This window comes from Callospermophilus lateralis, chromosome 5 (assembly GCF_048772815.1).
Source record: "Callospermophilus lateralis isolate mCalLat2 chromosome 5, mCalLat2.hap1, whole genome shotgun sequence".
Lineage (NCBI taxonomy): Eukaryota > Metazoa > Chordata > Mammalia > Rodentia > Sciuridae > Callospermophilus > Callospermophilus lateralis.
The window spans coordinates 165155227-165175652 of NC_135309.1; the positions used below are offsets into that span (position 1 = coordinate 165155227).

At 59.9% G+C, this 20426-nt stretch overlaps 1 protein-coding gene across 1 annotated transcript in view; it reads left to right on the plus strand.

Annotated features, from left to right (window-relative positions):
• Positions 1-14012, plus strand: part of Slc9a3 (solute carrier family 9 member A3) — a 35792-nt gene extending 21780 nt beyond the window's left edge. Inside the window, exons 2-16 of the mRNA XM_077109503.1 lie at positions 1072-1374; positions 3310-3470; positions 5338-5416; positions 5973-6150; positions 6620-6840; positions 7289-7491; positions 8354-8443; positions 8585-8655; positions 9425-9554; positions 11363-11478; positions 12063-12192; positions 12394-12570; positions 12828-12900; positions 13293-13406; positions 13759-14012. Coding sequence (XP_076965618.1) covers positions 1072-1374; positions 3310-3470; positions 5338-5416; positions 5973-6150; positions 6620-6840; positions 7289-7491; positions 8354-8443; positions 8585-8655; positions 9425-9554; positions 11363-11478; positions 12063-12192; positions 12394-12570; positions 12828-12900; positions 13293-13406; positions 13759-14012 — 2300 coding nt within the window. The remainder of the gene's footprint in view (positions 1-1071; positions 1375-3309; positions 3471-5337; positions 5417-5972; positions 6151-6619; positions 6841-7288; positions 7492-8353; positions 8444-8584; positions 8656-9424; positions 9555-11362; positions 11479-12062; positions 12193-12393; positions 12571-12827; positions 12901-13292; positions 13407-13758) is intronic.
• Positions 14013-20426: the final 6414 nt, after the last annotated feature.

Consider the following 20426-nt stretch of genomic DNA (forward strand, 5'->3'; position numbering starts at 1 on the left):
GGGAGCCAGTCAAGGCCACCGCTAGGCAGGGTGGGTCCTCTCCAGCCTGAAAACTGCCACACACTCCGGCTTTGCAGCAGCTTCCCCCGAGACGGGGCGCTGAGGGTGCCTCCGCTCTGCACACTGTGGGTGCAGCTGGGCTCTGCGGGGCTTGGCGGCAACCTTCCTCTGAACATCCAAGAAGTCACTTCAGCCAAGAGGCCCTCTGCACAGGGAGGAGTCTGCCGTGCTACTCACAGCTCACGCCAGCAGGGCCACCCTCCGTTGGCCTTCCAGCCACTGAAGTGTCGCTTCTGTTCTGAGCCCAGATGGACTGAGGAGCCTGGCCACGTGGCCTGTGCTGACACTGGCGGGGCTGGCCAGCAGAGTGGCCAGGGCGGGGGCCATGTGGCTCCTGTGAGCTCTAGTGCCTGTCCCTGGGGACACTGCTCCTGGAGGTGGTGACTCAGGGGAGGGGTCAAGCAGAGCCAGGGAGGACAGCCCAGAGTCCACAGGTGACTAACATGGAGCAGGCTCTGGACCTCAGGATCAGTCTGGTCAGGCGGTCTCAGGACCAGAGTGGATGTGGCTGCCCAGAGGACAGAAATCAGTCCCACTGGGGGCTGGGCAGGTCAGGGGTTGTGGGATGGACCCAGCAGCCCCTGGCCTCTCTCAGTCACCGCGTGGCCCCCTCCTGCCCAGACTGACATGGGGTCTCTGCCAGTTTGCATACCCACCTCCTTCCCCACCTGAACGCAAACCCCTGGAGAGGGCAGTGGCCGTGTGGCTGGGGCCCCAGCAGCCCTGTCCTGGACTCTGTCTGGGTGCCAGTCTCTGGTGGGTACAGCCAGCTCCAGAAGGGACCTGTCCACCTGCACATGACTCCCACCCACCACCAAGTGTGGACAGCCAGAGGGCAGGAGGGCTCTGAGGATGGCCCTGGGACCTGGGATGAGGACTGGGAGGACCCTGCTGGGGTGCCCACCCCAACACCCTCCCCTCCTGCCCACCCATCCCCACCCTTGGTCCTCTAGCAGTGGCCCTGTCCCACAAGTCTGCTCATTGTCCCCCTGCCCTCTGTCCTCCTCGCAGTGTTCCACCTGTCCCACAAGGTCACCAGTGTCGTCCCTGAGAGTGCTCTGCTCATTGTGCTGGGCCTGGTGCTGGGCGGCATCGTCTGGGCAGCGGACCACATCGCCTCCTTCACGCTCACACCCACCGTCTTCTTCTTCTACCTGCTGCCCCCCATCGTGCTGGATGCTGGCTACTTCATGCCCAACCGGCTCTTCTTTGGCAACCTGGGCACCATCCTGCTGTACGCCGTCATCGGCACTGTGTGGAACGCAGCCACCACCGGCCTGTCGCTCTACGGGGTCTTCCTCAGCGGCCTGATGGGTGAGTCTTGTGCTGCCCACAGGGTGGGAGGTCAGGGTGCAGACACAGCCCAGGGGTGGAGTGTGGGCATGGCGGGATGTCGCTGGTGAGCCGCTTAAAGACCTGGGTGCAGAGTCCCGTGGCAACACCTGGCCGAGGCCCGTGCCCTACTCGGAGAGGACCCTTTCTGACCAGGGTGGCGGGTGGGTAGGATCTGGCAATGGCTGTCCTTCTGGGCTGCGAGGAAGGTCCCAGGGAGAAGAGCGGGCAGCATCCAGGTCTCACCGACTGGACCACAGGCTGAGCTCAGCACATCTCACTGGCCTCCGCCTGCTCCTGTTCGTGCACGGAGCAGTCCTTCACTCAGCCTTGGTCACCCAGAGGCCAGGTGGGCCAGCATTCCCAGGGACGGGCCCAGGTTTGGTGACCTTCCCTCTGGCTCAAGGGAGAGTACTGGCCAGCACATGAATTGAGGCCTTAAAACCCTAGTGACCGAGAGAAGTTTAGTGACAAGGACAGCAGTCTCTCCCATGTGCCTGCTCCCTCAGCACTGGGCCACCACCACAGAGCGCTGCCTTGAGCCTGCCAACCAGTGCCACCCAGAGAGCACCAGGGTGAGCCCTGCCGGCCCTCAGGCGAGTAGACACCTGCTCCAGGAAGGTGTCACCATAGGTGGGCGGGACATACCTCAGATGACCAGCTTACTCTGACCACTGGATGCAGGGATGACTCGGGGTCTGGAGGGGACCCTTGGACCTATTGCCCACGGCACCAGGAGGGTCACACTCACCTCCCTGTTAGCCCTGTGACCCACAAGGTCAGGGCATGGGATGCCCCAGGGTGGTTTCTGCAGGAAGAAGCCTCCAACAGACCCTGTGGGTCACAACAGCTCCTCTGCAGTGGGCGCCCTCTGTTGCTCCCTGACTCCTGGCCTCACACAGCTCTCAGGCTTCCCTTGCCCACCTTGGTCAGGCACAGAACCCGGGTTCTTCTAGGAAGCAAGGTTCTTACGACCGGCACAGGCCTCGCTGTCAACTGGCTGAACCGTACACATGTGCTGGCCCCTGAGCCATGTGGCCGTCAAACTCAGAACATTCCTGCTGCCAGGGATGTCTGGGTCTATCTTCCTGCTGTGACCATGTAGGACTGTGCTGTCACCATGTCCCTTCTTCATAGTAGACACAGATGCTGACTGTCTGCACTTAGTCCCTGGGTCCCAGCAGGAAACCCAGGTGTGATAGAGCTAGGCAGGCAGTGACCAGTCTCTGTAGACCAGTGACCAAGGCCAGGTGCACCCATTACAGAAGGGTCAGCTGGACTGGCTGCAGAGGCCCTGTAGGTGGGCACAGTGGCCATTCTTCTTACCTAAGGTGGAGAGAGGGCCTTGAGCAGGCAGCCTAGTGGAGTGACCCCTCAGTTCCAGACACTCCTGGCAGGTGTCCCTTCCCGGCCAGCTTGGTGGCATGTTCAGCTGGCTGCACTCCTGCTGGGAGCCGGCCAGTTTCCAGAGTACCACTGCAAGGTCTGCCAGGGTCCTGGGGCAAGAGCTGGTGGTGCCAGAGGCATCTGACGGGCCTTGAAGGGGGCCTGGTCTGCCGGGCTAGGCAGGGCTCCGATGGCCGCGAAGTCGGTGCTGACCTTCCAGATGGACTGCAGGGAGTGTGACCTGGCTGGAGGCTGCCGGGCTCCCAGGAGCCTAGACGTCCAGTCATGGCCATGTCCCATTTTCACTCAGTTCCCTGCCATGGACTCCCCTGTGCTGCCCTGGCAATGATCTGCAAGCTGTGCCTGGCCCCGGGGACCCACGGCAGGGTCTGCCTCAGCCCAGCAAGAAGAAGGAAGCCCTGTGGGACTCCGCTGGCCTTGTACACCCAGGGCATCGCGCGTGGGCTCTGCCCTCAGGCCTCCTTTGACCTGCAGGCTCTGGACCCTTCCCCTGGCCCACTTGTCTTGCAGGCGAGCTGCAGATTGGGCTCCTGGACTTCCTGCTGTTTGGCAGCCTGATCGCAGCTGTGGACCCGGTGGCCGTCCTGGCCGTGTTTGAGGAAGTGCACGTCAACGAGGTCCTGTTCATCATCGTGTTCGGGGAGTCACTGCTGAATGACGCCGTCACTGTGGTGAGGCTGGCAGGGTCCTCAGGGCCCGTCACAGGGCCCGGTCCTGAGAGGCAAGGGAGACCACCCAGGGCATTGCCACTGTCCTCGGGCCAATGAGAAGCTCTGCTGCCCGCAGCCAGCCATCCAGCAGGATAGTAGCCTGGGAGCCCACGCCTGTGTGGGATGCTTGGTGTCCATGGGGGCAGCTGCTGAGCCTGGCAGGCCCTGCCTCTCACGTAGTGCCCCTTCCCAACTCCCTCTGTCCGATTTCTCACCCTTCCTTCCCCAGTGTGGACCCCCCATGTTGTGCCTTCGAGGTCAGGGCTGCCAGGGCTGCGACCCCACAGCCGCCAGGTCCCGGAACAGCCTTCTTCTTCAGCTGTGGGCTACCCATGGCGCCAGCCACTTCTAGCTTCCTAAAATACAGGGGGACAAATGAGCAGGCTCTCGTAAGACTGGTGCCACTCTGCCGGGCCTCAGCTGGCAGGTCCGGGAGCCTCCTGGAGGCTGGATGCTGAGGCAGAGGTTGGGGCAGACTGGCTCCTCCTGAAGCTGCCCACTGGTGTGTCGATGGCCTGTTCTCCCTCCTCCCTTGCTCACTGTGTCCGGATCGCCTCTTCTCATGAGGACCCCAGTCAGCAAAGCAGGCCTGTCCTAAGGACTCCATTTCACCCGAACCCTCTTCAAAGGCCCCGTCTCCAAACCCAGGCATGGTCTGAGGTCCAGGCCAGGCCAGTGGGCGCTCCAGGGGACACACCCAGCCCCTCATAGGAGTCAGGAAGCAGACTCAGCCTGCACTGGCTGCGCTGCCCCGTGGGGGCCCTGGGCTGCGGGCAGTGGTGGGCACTGTGGGCCCTGCATGCGGAGCAGCAGGCCTGTGCATGGGGAGCTTCACCGCCGCCTGGGGAGGGTGGGCTCCACCTCCAGACGGGCCACTCTTTGGGAGGGGTCAGGGCAAGTTGGGATGTGGACGCAGCCTCCTCCCTGGGCTTTGAAGTTTGAAGATGTGATCTGTCACTGGCCTCCAGAAGGGGCCAGGACCCTGGGACATCCTCACCTTGTGCCCAGGAGCAAGGGAGCCAGGCACAATGCAGCACTCCCCACCTGCCCAGATGCCTTTCCCAGGGCAGCTGCGGGCCTTTGAGGCCAGTCAGGAGTTCAGTGCATAGCTCCCGTGCCCGGGGCCTGGGCAGCCTGTGGCTCCCGTGTCTCTGCAGAGGAGCCTCCCTGGGAGCCCAGGGCCCCCTGCCCACACGGCCCGCCAGCTCTCACCTGCACTTCCACGAAGGGCACAGCCCTGTGAGGCTGTCTGGGGACTCAGGGGCCCCTGAGGAATTGACCCTCAGACCACACGCCTGCCCTGGGGGCCCCAGCACATACCTCAGAGCAGGTCAGGGCAGAGACAGCACCTGTGCCCCTCAGCTGGGGTTGTGGGCCTTGAGGGAACAGGGCCTTGGACATGGCCCTCACCCAGCACCAGCACAGGGTGGGTCAGAGTCCCACGTGGACATGCCGAGGTCACAGGGCGCAACCCCGCAGCCCAGTCACACAGCACAAAGCCACCGGACAGGGCCCTTGGTTGTCTGGGCAGAGGAAGTGGGAGGGTTAAGTCCTGAGGTCAGCTTTGGCTGCCCCATCTGGCCAAGGATAGGAAGAGGCCAACTTTGCTCCTGAAGCTCTGGCTCCTTCCAGAACATTCTCTTGCCCACACATCCCTCCTACTAGTGCATTGTGGGCCCCTTCTTGTCACTGCCATTCCCTGTGCTGGCCTTTAGTTGCTGTGGAGTCCACACCCGGCCCAACACCAGTGAGTCCCAGGCACTGTGATGGGAGCGGTCAGTGCTGACCACAGGCTGACCAGATGTGTGGCTGTCTTCTTCCCTTTCAGGTCCTGTACAATGTCTTCGAGTCTTTTGTGACATTGGGTGGTGACAAGGTGACTGGTGTGGACTGTGTAAAAGGCATAGGTACGTGGCAGGGGGGCCCACTGCCCCCAGGCCCTGGCAGGAGTGCAGGCCACAGGCCCACAGAACTCAGCTGCCTTTGGCCCCTGCAGCTCTGGAACCCTGTGACCCTGAGGGAAAGTTGTCGGCAACGTCCCGGGGCCCAGCCCTGTGCTCACAGCCCTCCCAGACACCCAGAAGCACAACTTGACAGAGCCTGGTGGCTTGCTGGGCAGGAGGAACGGCCACTTTGGGCCTCCCTCGGAAGGAAAGGATGTGGCATCCAAGGACAGGGCCTGGTCCTCAGGGTGGTCTGTCTGGGTGATGCCCCCCAGTGGGGCATTGTGGCCATGCACCGTCCTCTGTCCCCTTTCCTCCGGAGGCTGGTGCTGAGACCTGACTCTCTCCCAGAGACATCAGGGACCTGCTCTTGCCTCCTGAGCTCTTGGTGCCCCGTAGGCGGGATCACCAGGCAACCCTCCCTGAGGAGTGCCAGGAAGGCCAGCCCAGCAGCCTCGCCCACGAAGCTGGCCACAAAGGGCCATTCAGGCAGCCTCAGCCCTGGTCCTCGTCCTCACAGTGTCCTTCTTCGTGGTGAGCCTGGGGGGCACGCTGGTGGGGGTCGTCTTCGCCTTCCTGCTGTCCCTGGTGACCCGCTTCACGAAGCACGTGCGCATCATCGAGCCCGGCTTCGTCTTCGTCATCTCCTACCTGTCCTACCTGACCTCCGAGATGCTGTCCCTGTCGGCCATCCTGGCGTAAGCCATCCCGCTGTCCTCCTGGTGGCAGGCTGGAGAGCCCTGCACTGGGCCTGGGACAGCACTCCAGGCTGGTGCCTCTGCCAGGGGGCCTGGGTGTGGGTGGAGGGCCACCCAAAGGTCACACCCTGCCCTGGGCAGGGGACGTGGATGGGGGGCCCACCCTCCCTCCTCAGAGTGTGCCCTGGGAGCACGCCTCCCAGCTGCCTCCGCCCCAGGCTGGGTGGAAATTCATGGTCGGGGAGAAAGAATCTGATTTATTCAGTTTTTAAATAAGGAGTTGGCGTTTCCACAGAACGGTCCATGGCTAGATGCAGCGCCTGCTGGGGGCAGGGAGGACAGACAACAGAGCTGGCCCAGCTCAGGGCTGGCCCCCATCTGCCAGGCCCACCCAGTGCAGGACTGACCATGGGGGGCCAGCGGGGGGCCTCAGCAGCATCTGGCCGGCTCACGTGCTGCCTGCCCACAGCATCACCTTCTGTGGCATCTGCTGCCAGAAGTATGTGAAGGCCAACATCTCGGAGCAGTCGGCCACGACGGTCCGCTACACCATGAAGATGCTGGCCAGCGGGGCCGAGACCATCATCTTCATGTTCCTGGGCATCTCGGCGGTGGACCCCCTCATCTGGACCTGGAACACAGCCTTCGTGCTGCTCACGCTGGTCTTCATCTCTGTGTACCGGGCCATTGGTAAGGACCTGGCATTTTTCACAGCCACCAGAATTCCCTCAGCCCAGTGACCACAGACTTGGAAGCCTTGGGACAGTGCCCCAAAGACCTGGACCATTGCTGGCACCCATAAAGGTCCAGGCTTCCTCAGGGCCCCAGGGCAGGCACAGCCTAGGGATCACGGTGGAGGGCTGTGGGCTCCAGAGGGACCCACCTGTTACCATTGACTCGCTGTAAGTGGGGCCCCAGGGCAGGACCGCAGTGACGGAGGTGGGGCCAGAGGTCCTGTTGCTCCCTCCTACAGAGAGTATGACCAGGAGGGCCCCTGGGAAGCACCCACTGCTCCAGCCACTGGAATCGCTGAGGGACAGGAGGCAGAGAGCTGTGGGAGAAAAGCTACGGCACCAGGAGGGTAGCCAGGGTCCATCCAGGGAAGGGGACACTGGCTGAGCATGCCTCCCCACAACAGGCATTGTCCTGCAGACCTGGATCCTGAACCGGTACCGCATGGTGCAGCTGGAACCCATCGACCAGGTGGTCATGTCCTACGGCGGCCTGCGCGGGGCCGTGGCCTACGCCCTGGTGGTGCTGCTGGATGAGAACAAGGTCAAGGAGAAGAACCTGTTTGTCAGCACTACCATCATCGTGGTCTTCTTCACGGTCATCTTCCAGGTGCGGCTGGGCCGGCCGGGCAGTCCTGTCCCCACAGGCCAGCTTGGGCCCACCTCAGCACCTCAGCGCCGCGGGACCAATTTCCAGCCTCCAGACCTAACTGGGTCTCGTAATTTTAGTAACGAGGAGCGTTTTGTAGGTTCTCACGTGGCCCCCCGGGGACACGGCACAGTTTGTCCTGAGTGCTGTGCTGGCTGTGCCGATGAGCAGGGCCCTGTCGACACCCAACCGCGTGCCGTCAGACTCGCTGGCTCTTGTCACTCTCGGAACCGTCTGTACATAACCAGAGGGCTCTGGGAGTGGGCAGGAATCCCACTTGCTGGCCCAGGAAAGGGGAAGGGAGCCCAGGCTGTGAGGCCCCTCCTGGGGCAGGCAGGGTGCTGACAGGGCGGTGAAGCCGTGTGGCCAGGACTCAGGGTGCCACTCCCTTCTTCCCTAACTGGGGTGAGGTCAGACCGACCCTGCTGGTGGGTCTGAGATGTCGAGCCCCGGGCCTGGAGTGGCTCTGGCCTCCAGACCACATGGAGACAGTCTGGGTCCCACATGGGCAGGCACCTGGGGGCACCCGGCCACCCATCCAGCCTCTCACTGCTGCACGCGGGCAGTGGGAGGGGCTGTCAGTTTCAGGGTTCAGTCTGGTGACAGGTCCGGTGGACGCCCTCAGCTCCGTGTCTGGTGGTCCCAGGAGCAAGGTGGGGGCCGGGATGTCCTGATGAACTCTGGCTAGGCTAGGGCTCGTTTCTGCAGGGCGGTGTCCCAGAGGCTGCTGTCCCTGGGCTTCCCAGCATGGCAGGGAGGTCACACAAGGGCTGGGGTCAGGGCGTCCTGCCTGGCATCGGGGTCAGTGAGACTGGTCTTCCAGGGCCTGACCATCAAGCCTCTGGTGCAGTGGCTAAAGGTGAAGAGGAGTGAGCAGCGGGAGCCCAAGCTCAACGAGAAGCTGCACGGTCGGGTAGGGCAGTGGGCAGGGGCAGACATGGGCAGGGGAGCAGTGTGGGGTGGAGGGCGGACTGGCGAAGGTGGGGGGAGGGGCCTGGGGCTCAGGAAGCTGCGTGGTCCCAGTGAGGCTGAGGAGGGTCTTTTTGTCCCAAAGGCATTTGACCATATCCTCTCTGCCATCGAGGACATCTCAGGACAAATTGGACACAATTATCTCAGAGATAAGTAAGTGGCCAGAGGTGGACCAAAGCGGGAACCAAAGGCACACTCCTCCCTAAGACGGTGGGACCCACAGGGCACAGGCAGGGCCACAGAGACCCTGCAATGGTACAGGGACCGAGTCACCATGGTCTGAGGGATGCAGCTGTCAGGAGGACCCTCCCTTGTCCAGGAGCCAGAGGCTACTGGCCCAATTGTGGGGAGCCCCACTCTAGCTGGGCTTAGGTGCCTTTTACTGTGGCTGACCAGCTATATGGTTTACTTATGGGAAATGGAAAAATCAGAGTGAACCATTTCCCCCACTGTATGAACAGAAGAAGGGCATATTAGTGTCGCTCAATATTTAAAATTACTTTGTTCATGAAATTGGAATTGTCAATTTATGTCTTGTTATGAATCTGAAAACTAAAGCACATAAAGCCCACTCATTGGCCCCAGCTTCATGAAACGATGCTCTACGTTTCCCAGAGGCTGCAGCTCATCTGGGCAGAACACCCAGGCTTACAGCCTCGGGACCCGAGCTGCTTGCACCACCTCTGAGGGCCAGGTGCCACCTGGAAGCCTTGTCCACAAGGCAAAGACATGGAACATGGTGTCACCTGTGTTCTGAAGGCCACTGCCACCAAACAGCAAGGCTCAGAGGGCAGGAGTGCAAGGTGAACTCCCCTCTAGGCATGTTGCAGTAAATGAAAGGGTCTACCCAGCCTTGTCCAGCTCCCGCCTGCCTGGGGCAGGCGGCCCCACCTGGCTGCTGATGTGACTGTCTGTCCTCCAGGTGGTCCAATTTTGATAGGAAGATCCTCAGCAAGGTCCTGATGAGAAGGTCAGCCCAAAAGTCTCGAGATCGGATTTTGAATGTCTTCCATGAGCTGAACTTGAAAGACGCCATTAGCTATGTGGCTGAGGTACTAGAACATTCCATGTCCTTCTGGAGTTGGGAGCTGAAGCAAGGGTTCAGTGGATGTGGTCCAGGAGCATGCAAGAGGGTCTGAACTCTGTGCACAAGTGGCCTGCCCCAAAAACTCAAGTGCAGCTCAGGTTCCTCGGATCCCTGGGGACAGGCATGTCAGAGCTCCCTCCCGAGGGCAGCGAGGCCCTGGGCAGGTGACGCTGACAGACACTGGTGCTGGTGGGTCTGTGCACGGTGAGGACTTCTGATCCTGAGTTCTGACACCATCTCTCAAGATGGAGGAGGAGGAGCAGGGAGGAGGTTAGGAGCCAAGGCCCTGGCACATGCAGGCACACCTGGGGGAAGCAGTAGGACTTCTCCCTTGTCCTCTCAGGGCATGTGGTTAGGGACAACACAGCCCACCCCTGCACACAGTCAGGACTCAGGCTGTGTGGGTGGACATGGGAGGCACACAGGTCATGGCAGAGTGCAGGCCCACCCCTGCCCTCCCCACCTTGGCCCCAGGTGTGCCCACCTGGTCTCCCTGTCCCTTGCACAGGCCTAGGTCCAGGCAGGCCCCACATGGCTGCCTCAGTGGCAGGGCCTCAACCTCAGATGGCTGAGGGCCTCCTCTAAAAGCCGAAATCCTACAGAAGGCTGCAGTTCGTTTTCTGGAGCTGGATGAGGACGGGAAGGCGAGGGCAGGCAGGGGTTTCTGGCGGCCTCTGATGGTGCGTCCTGTCTTTGAAGAACTCCTCACTTTATGTGACGGGTACCAAACAGGGTGCTGAGCCTGGCCTCTACCCCCACCAGCCAGCAGTACCTGACACAGGACCCACAACCTTGGGCTCTGCTCTCTCCCCAACAGAGTTCCCAACAGAAATGGCCCCAGGTCCAGGAGAGTGCACATTCACAGCCTCAAGCCTACCCTGGAGGGTGCTCATTACCCCAGCCCCTTCCCAGTCCCAGCCCCAGCCCCAAGGGTCCCTCTTCCTCTCTGACGCCCCCTGGGGGAGGCATGCCAGGAACTGCAGGTGCTGCAGACCTGACCTTGCCAGTCTGTGGAGGGGAGGGCATGTGGAGAGTGCAGGGCTTGGAAGTAAGGGGCAGGTGATGATGCACCAGATGCCCTGGAGGGGGCCAGTGTGGCTGAGGATGGCCCAGACACCCTCGAGCCACCCCCCACCCAGGCTCCCAGGGAGCATTTCCTGAACTGAAAAGCACAGTGCACACGTCGAAGCTAGTTAAAGATGAGGAGGCCACTCTCTTCCTCTGCCTTCCCTGGCTGTAGCCCACCGTGATCCGTGAACTCTGAGGCTTCTCACTCTCCTGACCCAGGCCCAGCCAGAGCACAGCTCCTCTGACCTCCAGCGACTTCTGGGTTGCTATTGGAGCCCATCAGGGCCTGAGGCCTGTGGGTTGGAAGCCCCAGTGAGGAGAGCCCCCCCATAATCTGCAAGTAGGACAGTGCCTTCCCAGACCCCCCAGATGCCCTCCAAGAGGTTCTTTCTCCTCTGAAAGCTGTGTGTTGGACCGATCCTCAACTCCAGCCACTCAGGCAGTGTACTGTCTGGACCCTGCGGGAGCTAGTCTCCTTGCTCTCTGTGCCTCTGGACCCCAGCAGGGTGTGGGTAGGCACTGGCACACGGGTGCACAGTCTCACGCTGGGCTGACTTTCCCTAGGCTCTGCCTGCACCTCCCAGGCCCTGCCTGCACCTCCCAGGCCCTGTGGGCCCAAGCACAGGCAGCAGGGCCCCCAGTCTTCCAAGTTTCAGGTGCTTTCTAGGGCCTCCCTCCCTCAGCAGCATCTGCCTGTCCCTGCAGGGAGAGCGGCGCGGGTCACTGGCCTTCATCCGCTCCCCAAGTACCGACAACATGGTGAACGTAGACTTCAGCACACCGCGCCCATCCACCGTGGAGGCCTCTGTGTCCTACCTGCTGTACGTGTGCACCTCGTGTGCTGCGGCCCTGGCCTGCAGCTGGGTGGGGTCTTCCCTGGATCACTCCTCCTCCAGGCCTGGGAAAATCATAAATGGGCCAGTGGGAGGTTTGGGGGCCTGGACTGGGATGGGAAAGCACTGAAAAGTGCGTTTTCCCGCCATGCAAACCTACTTCACTAGGACACTGGCAAGAGCACTGAAATGACATGCGAGGGCAGAGGGCAGTTAGGGGCTAAGACCTGGTCTGTTTCCCCTGGCTACCATGTGCCTGTCCTGGCCCAGGGGAAGACAGACCAGGTCAGTCAGGATTGTGTCTGCTGCCCCAGGCAGCTTATAGCCAGTTCCAACTGAAGACGGCTGGTACAGGTGTCCCAGCACCAGGGAAAGGCAGTGGGCAGGCTGGCTCCAGGGCCCCACAGCTGGGCTTTTCAGGGGATTCCAGGGGTCTGCCTTTAAAAGAGGCTGGAAGGCCTTGTGGGAGTCAGTCTGACGGGAGTCCCAGGGAGAGGAGAGCAGGACAGGTGCCTAGCTGTGCAGACCTGGGCGGGAGTGTGCGGGAGCAGCTCCTCCTGGGGCTCTTGCAGGAGGGAGAATGTCAGCGCCGTGCGCCTGGACATGCAGTCCCTGGAGCAGAGACGGAGGAGCATCCGAGACACGGAGGACATGGTCACCCACCACACGCTGCAGCAGTACCTGTACAAGCCCCGGCAGGAGGTGGGCAGGGGTTGCTCACCAGACCCTCCCAGTTTCTGGAGGCCGGGTCCACCGGGATCCCTGCCCTCCGGGCACTGGCGGAGCCCGTGGAGTCCCGGGGTAGCCCGGGGGCAGCGTCCTCCCTGTGCCCAGGCAGGGTGGTGGGGAGGGCCAGGCAGGAGTTCAGCTGGTCCGCTCAGCCCGGCCGCCCGCTTCCCCCAGTACAAGCATCTCTACAGTCGGCACAAGCTAACTCCGAACGAGAGCGAGAAACAGGACAAGGAGATCTTCCACAGAACGATGCGGAAACGCCTGGAGTCCTTCAAGTCGGCTAAGCTGGGGATCAACCAAAGCAAGAAGGCGGCCAAGCTCTACAAGAGGGAGCGCGCGCAGAAGCGGGTGAGGGGCGGGGCCGGCTGTGGGCGGAGCCGAGCCAGTGGGCGGGGCCGGCGGGAGAGGTGTCTGGGGGTCCGATCCAAGTCTGGAGGGTCATGGATCTTGGAATGAAGGTCGGTCGCCCGGGCCGGGTCAGTGGGAGCAGCAGCACCCAATGGCCCGTGGGCGGAGACCCGCGGAACCTCCTCGGAGGGAGACGGTCCTGGCAGGCTTGGGCCTGAACACGGGTTGGAATGTAAGGCCTTGTGCTTGTCCCACAGAGGAACAGCAGCATCCCCAATGGGAAGCTGCCCATGGAGAGCCCAGTGCACAACTTCACCATCAAGGAGAAAGGTATGGCTGCTCCGCTGTGCCCGCCTGTCACAGGATGTGTGCCTGGGCTGTCTCCCGAGATCCTGCCCCGATGCCCCACTCCCCTGGCGCTTCACCCCCACTGCAACCCTAGCAGTCCCCTGGGCTGGGAGGCTGCTGCCAGGCCTGGCACTCCTTCCCTCTCCTCCCGAGACCATCAGACCCGGCCCCGTCCCTCCCGTGCGGTTCCAGCCCCTCTCCAATGAAATTTTCAGAAGTCCAGGTAGGGTTGGGGGTCATGAAAGGGGGCAACAGAGATGATTCTTCCTTTGCACAGTTACCTGTCCACTGGGATGCCCAGCCATCCCTGCCTCAATGACAACCCATAGGGGACACAGGCCACCTTCACCCTCTTCTTGCCCCCTGCCCCGTAGATTTGGAGCTTTCAGACCCTGAGGAGGCCCCTGACTATGAAGCAGAGGAGACCAGTGGGGGCATCGAATTCCTGGCCAGCGTCACAAAGGATACTGCGTCTGACTCCCAAGCAGGTGAGAGAGGGACTAAGGCAGGGTGAAGTGAGTTCTGTCAGTGGAGGAGGAACCCCCTGCCTTGGGAGGCTTGGCTGCTCCTGGAGGCCCATGCACAGGCTCCCAGCATGGCCCCTCTATCCAAAGGACCCTCCCCAGGGCAGAAGGCAGGCTCACCTGCTTATAGTGTGTGGGTTTACAGTGTGCAGGGAAGGCCTGGTGTGAGAGCTGCAGGCTAAAAGGACTGACCTTCCAGGTGACCTTGCAGGTGGCTGCTACAGGACGAGCTGGTGGCTGCACCAGGCAGTGCCTTCCCCCTGCTGCCGATGGGGGTGCTCCTGGGAGGCTGATCAGCTGCTGCCCTTTTTCCTAGGAATTGACAACCCTGTGTTCTCCCCCGATGAGGACCTGGACCCGAGCATCCTTGCCAGGGTACCGCCCTGGCTGTCCCCTGGCGAGACTGTGGTACCCTCCCAGAGGGCCCGAGTACAGATCCCCCACTCTCCTGGCAACTTCCGGCGCCTGACACCCTTTCGCCTCAGCAACAAGTCAGTGGACTCCTTCCTGCTGGCTGATGGCACTGAGGAACGGCCCCACGCTGCCCTCCCTGAGTCCACACACATGTAACTGTCACCCTGGCTCCTAACACCCTCTCTGTTCTCAGCTGTTTCCTCCAGGTCTCTCTCCTGGACCTGCACTTTCACAAGCTCTCTCCTGCAGTTTTCTTCCTTCTCTAGAGCCTGTCCCTATGGGAGTCTGACTCACTGCACATTTCTTAGGAGATGCTGATGAACAATACTCATCTGATTCTCTGCTTCTCCAGCTAAGATTTAGGGATCCAGAGGGTATGAGGATTGATTGGATTTATGTTGTCATGCTGTCTTGTGAGAATTTACTTTTAGACTGTCAGTTGGATCATAAGCTGTATCTGCATGATCAGCCCTGAATCTCACTCCTGAGCTGACCAGGCCTGTGTGTGAAGGAGATGTCCATTTTGATCCAAAGGCCCACGGCCTGGGGAAGCATCCAGCTGCCAGCTCATCCAGGAGAGAGGCAGTGGGCCTCTCCCACCTCCTATAGAGGGGTGCAGGGGCAGGGTTTAGGAGGGAACTCTGTGAGGGCTGACCAGCAGCCAGGGGGTTCTGCCCACCATCTGGCTAACAGCAGCCTTGTGGGCCTTATCTTGCAGGAGGTGGGGTGCCCTTGATGCTGGGTGGGGAGCAAGGTGTCTGATGAACAGATATGCAAAGAGCCCTCTCACTGTTGCCCATTACTGTCTGCAGTGAACAGGGTGAAACCCATCCTGGGCAGTGTCTTGAGGTATTCCAACTTTCCTTGGGGTGCCTGACAGGCAGGTAGAACTGTTATAGTGGGTGGGTCTGGCCCAGACCAGGTTTCAGCTCCCTGTCAAACAAAGAGGAAGTGCTTTCTCTGGTGACACTTGCAGAGGGTTTTATCAGTCTACCTGATACCTCTGCAGAGTTCTGTCCCACACCCTCACTGCTGGGGTTCCTCCAGTGGGCCCTGCTTCAGGAATAGGTATCGGACTCATGCAATAAGTGGGCTTCCACTGAGACTAGAAACAGGCATAGCAGTGGCACCAGGCATGTGTGGTCCCACCTGCTGTCCCTCCCCTGCTCCTTGCTTTTGCCTCTGAACCTTCTGCTTTCCCCCCACCCCCGCCCCCGCCCCCGCCCCCGTGTCATCCTGGAATCTCATTTGTCCTTAGAGCAAGGTACTCAGAGAAGCTTCTGGCCAAGTTTCCTGAGCAGAGCAGCTTCAGGGGGTGGGTGTGATGCTAGATGTCCCTCTGTAGAAGGGGAACCTATCAAGGGCATGGCCTCAAATTGTCACAGAACATTCCAAGTGGTCCGCCCATCCTGGCCCAGGGATGCTTATTGGTGGCTAGTATCCCTAACCCCCTGCTTACTTTTAGGGGACAGCATAGAGTGAAAGGGCCCCAGCAGTCAGCTGGAACGGCGGTCAAACGCTCCTCCTTGCCCATGGCGGGGATCGGGGGTGCTACCCTCTGCACCTTCTTTTGAACAAGCCCTGGGGTGGCACCTCAGGAACAGAAAAGTCAAGGGGAAAGGAACATTGGGCAGAAGGCAGACTATCTGGGCCAGGGGCCACGGGTGCCCAGTAGCAGCTTACGCCTCCTTGTCCTCCTGCAGGTGACACCGGCTCCGACACGCCGCTGATAGGACACTCGTCTCCGCGCCGGGGGTCGCCCGCCACTGCCCAGCAGCCCCAGTTGCCGGCGCGGCTCCCGCGGCCGCGCGCTGCAAGCCCGGCGCCGCCCGAGAACACTGAGTCGGTGGCCGCAGCGCTCTCCGCCCGCGAGCCAGGGGCGGGTCCCACGCAGGGGGCGGAGCGCAGAGCGTTGCCCAGCGCGCACGCGCGGTCAGCGGCAGCGCGCCGTGTGCACAGCCGGCGCTCGTTCCAGCGGCCCCGCGCGCGCCGCCGCCCTGCGTTGCTCAAGCTCGCATCGCTGCAGCCTCCTGGCCCCGCCGAGTTGCCGCCGCACGCGCTTGAGCAGGAGGAGACGCCGCTGTAACCAAGACCGCCGCCCCGGCCTCCCCGAGGGTGGCCTGGCCCCCAGGGTCTCCCCGCCCTGCCAACCTGGCGCCGCGAGGCGCCTACACCCACCTCGCCCAGGTGCAGACCTGGCCTCCAGTCGGGAGGTCTGGCAGGTGCTCCATTTTGGGCTACTGCCCGCTTGCCGCTTCCAGCCGAGCGGCACTTCTATGTTGATCTTTCGTTGTCACCGTGACTCAGGGACAGGAAAGGCCTCAGAGGCCTGTGACCATCTTCATCACGCCAGGCCACTAGGTCAAGAACAAAAGGAGTTTTGCCCAAGTGATAGGCCCTGACCAGTTCCGCCCGCCTCCCCCCCCCCCAGCTGGTTCTCACCACCCTCAGTGATCTCCCAGTCCCAGAGTGGGGGCCCAAGCCCCTCTGACCCCTGCATACCCATTTGCCAGGTCTCCAAACTTCCCGGTGGCCACATGGCCTGTAGATGCAATCACAGGAATATCTTTGCTTTTGTGTTTGGGCTCCTCCAGTCCAGCCTTTGTCCTGTCCTCCCCCACTGAAGCTCCCTTAGGACTGTCCTGTCCCATCAGAAAAATCTCTGACTTGAGCTTTTCCTTCTTTTGCTGGGGTGGGTGCAGATGGCCTGGCTGGGCTGGGGCATAGAGGGGGCCTCACAGGCACCCTTTATTCAGAATCAGAGCTAGTTATGCCCCACTCGACACAGTGGCAGAAGAGCACTCAGGGCCATGGGTGGCTCCAAGGAGGGCTTGGTTGAACATCCTGTGCCTGCCCTGGACTCCTTCCATCTCTCCAGGGCTCAGGACAGAGCCCTGTTCCTGGTGTGGTGAGAGGAATGCTGCTTCCATTCTGCAGAACCTGATGGGGCCTGTTTCCTTCTGCCCCACCCCCCCTTCAGGCTGCAGTGCAGGTCTCACTTGAGGAAGACCAGAGGGACTAAAGTGGACTCAGTCACAACCCACCCCTGAAGCTTTCCTGAAACCACTCAGCTTTCTGCTCAGGAAAACTAAAAGCCCATGTCTCAGGATAGAAGTGGACATTCACGAGTCCAGGAGGTCAGCAGCAGTGTGCACTGTCACTGCACATCAGGTCTTAGGCAGGAGAACATACCATTTCCTGTTGGCAGCTTTACTGTTTGGAGAAACAGATGAAGACAGTGCCAGTTTGTTCAAGCCTCCATGGCTTCTCCTTGAGCAGCTTTCTGTGATGGAAACATCAGCTCATCACTTAATCCCTAGCCCATTCTCAGTGGTTGGGGCAAGTGTCTGGCTTGCAGCCATCTTTATCCGCTCTGAGGCCAAGTTCTGCCAGGGCATAGCATAGCTGGCCCAGCAGTGATCCCACCAGACAGCACTGTTGGTGCTTGTTGGGGGCAAACTGGGCCACCCAAGGGTTCTCTGAGAAAAGCTCATCAGCACCCACTATACCCCTGCAGCCAAGCCCCCTGCGCCTGCCCTTTGATGAAGCTGCCTTAACACCCCTGGACTGCTGGGCATGGGGACTGATCTCCATGGCAGAGTCAGAAGCCAAGCCAGACCAGCAGCTCAGATGGCACCCCGCGGCCGTGCACTGGACCAATACCAAAGCCAGCAGCCAGGGTGTGAGCCTGCCCGACACCTCCTTGACGCTCCATCTACCAAGGCCCACCATGGTTGCTCAGCTTGTGTGATCAGCACATCAGGGCACAATCATGATGGAGCCAGACTCCAGGCAAGAAGGGGTTGCTACCAGAAGCTCACCATGTGTGCTCAGATGCCCCCATGCTGTGACCGGCACTGTGGCTGCAAATCATAGATAGGAATCCTGCCATTCCTCTCCACTGTTTTAAAGCAGAAGGCAAAGTCCCGTGGATGTATTTCCTTAGGAAAACTGTTGTTATAACATTATTTATTTAATAATGAACTTCTATTTTGTGGTACTATGAAGTACAAAAATTTAGGAAATTTCTTTTTCTTACCTGCATTTTATTGAAAATCTTGTTATGGTTTTCAATATTCTGCATATTACTAATCTTGTTAAAAGAATTTTGTCAAAACTGGAAGTGTATTTTCTGAGTGGTGAAAACTGTATGTAATGTTGTGAATGTAATCAAACTTTTGTGTACTTCTGATCACAAGGATGATGTGCCTTAAAACACCCCTCCTACCGTGCCAAGCAGGGAGCCAGTCACGAACACCATGCAATAACCAACTGCTTGACCAATTCTATTAAAAACATTTCAAGGCATTTTGGGTGCAAACTCTGTTTATAAATGGACTTAGGGAGCAGATGTTCTGCATGAACACCAACATGATCTATGTGTGGTGTTTCTACCCTGCTGTGAAGCATCCCTGGCTGGAGGGAACATGTTGTATGGAACAGCTGTGAAGCAGTCCAAGGTCCTGGGCAGAGTGAGTGCTGGGCACTAGCATCCCCCTTCAGAGGATGCCTGTCAGATTCTCTCAGATGCCAAAGAGGGGTCTGTATCTGGGCAGTGACTGGGCCATGGGCAGCTGGAACAGCATCCACTGGGCCTGAGTGGGAGGAGGTGGCACCTGAGGCACCAGAGTGGCTGGGCACAGGCTGTGATGCCAGGAATATCGGCGTTCAGAGCCTGGTGGCCAACAAGGTCCTTGCAGGTTGAGATGAGGATGGTACAGAGGCAGGGGTATGGGTGCACCTGCCACACTTATAGGAGGAGCCTCCAGCATGTCAGATATAAGACCTAGGTGTCAGATGCACTTTTAAATTTTATAATTTTATTAATAAAAACTGCATAGCTGAGTCCACAGACACTGATTATAAGAGACGTGTAAGTGGTAAATCCACAGTCACCTCAAAGAAGATATAATAGTGAATGTGAGTGAACCAGAACCACAGACTGGGGGCTCCCAGGTCACTCCTGCAGGCCTGGAGGCAGTGCAGCAGCGGGGGAGGGGTCCTCTCTGGGCTCTTCCGGGCTCCAGTGGCTTCAAGAGGCCTCTGCCCTCCCCCCACATGACTTCCTCTCACCTTGACCTATCCCCATCAGGTACCACCCTGTTTCCAGTTACACTAAGATACTGTGACAGGCCTTGACTTCTCTTTTGGGGGGTTATAACTCTGCCTATCACAATGAGGAAGAGGTGTGAGTAGAGATGGCTGTTTCTCTAGTTTCCCCTTGGCTTGGGGGTGTGGGCAGCTGGGCTGCGGTGCCCCAGGCATATGTGCCTGGATGTTCCTCCATTCTTTTGAACAGAGGGGGCCTGGCCCACCAGCCTCTTCCTGACAGATATTTGGGCTATTTTGGAGTGTGCACGTTAAGAGGAAGCAGCCAGAATGTGCACTGTGCAGACGTGAAAGCAGGATGGGAATGTGAGATGCTCTGGTCTCAAGAGCAACCTAGGAATACGTCCTGGAATTCTGCTGCTGTGGAATTCCCTAACTGATGACCCCTGGATGGAGTATAATCCTAAAATGAGTGGGCATGCTGTAGGAGCCTCCCACACTCCCTCCGGGTCCCTTTCCCCAGTTGGCACTCAGAAGCCAGACTCCTGGGCAGGAAGCAGACACTGGCCTTTGGTGGGGCAGCTGGGCTCTTTGCTGGTGCCGCCTGTCCAGGCCTGTATGTGGGCATCCTCCACTTACTGGCCAGAAGGCTGGCCCCGGTGTCAGGATGAATACTGCCCACCCAGAAGGATGTGGGTGGTCTGGTGCCACCCATGGCTCCCGGCAGACCCCAGCCAGCATCCCACCTCCAAAAATCCCACTGTCCTGCTGTTGGAAAAACTGCTCACACCTTGTGTCTACAGGCAGAGCTAGGAGTCAAATGCTTAGCCTTCAGGGGTCCTGAAGACCAACAGTAGCAGGGACAGCGGATGCCATGTGGGCACACTGCTGTTCTGAATATCCACCCTGGACACCCACGGCAGCCTGGAGTCAGGACTCTCAGTGGGATAGGAGTGTCCTTCATTCCTGTAAGGGCGTGAAGAAGCTCACATAGGCTGAGACTTCACCAGCACAGGACACACTCCTTGAAGGCATGCAGGCAGGCACTCAAGGGCACAGGCTTGCTGAATGCAGCCAGGAAGGCCGTATCTTCCATAACCCTCCATGTTCAATTATCGGATTCCACTTGTGAGGATGGAATAAAAGTGGAATATAGCTCTGCCTTTGTGAGAGAGGAACAGCACTCTCCCATGCAAGGCCCACAGTCCCCTCCAGAGGTGAGATGCCCACAGCCCAGCCTCCCAGGCTCTGTGATGAGGGTGGGTGACTGCTCCACGTGAAGGGCTGGTGGCAATGCTGCTGTGCTGAGCAGTGGGCAGCTGGCTCTCAGACAATGGCACAGGGACAGCAAGGACACAAGGCTTGCCATCCTTTCAGGTAACGTTGAAGATGAACATGCAGAGGGTGCTGCCAGTGAGGTGAGGCGGTAGAGGGGCAGCTATGCAGGGAAAAAGAATTTTAGGGACTCTGCACCAAGAATAAGTGAGACTCACGGACCCAGAGATGTATTCCAGACACCGA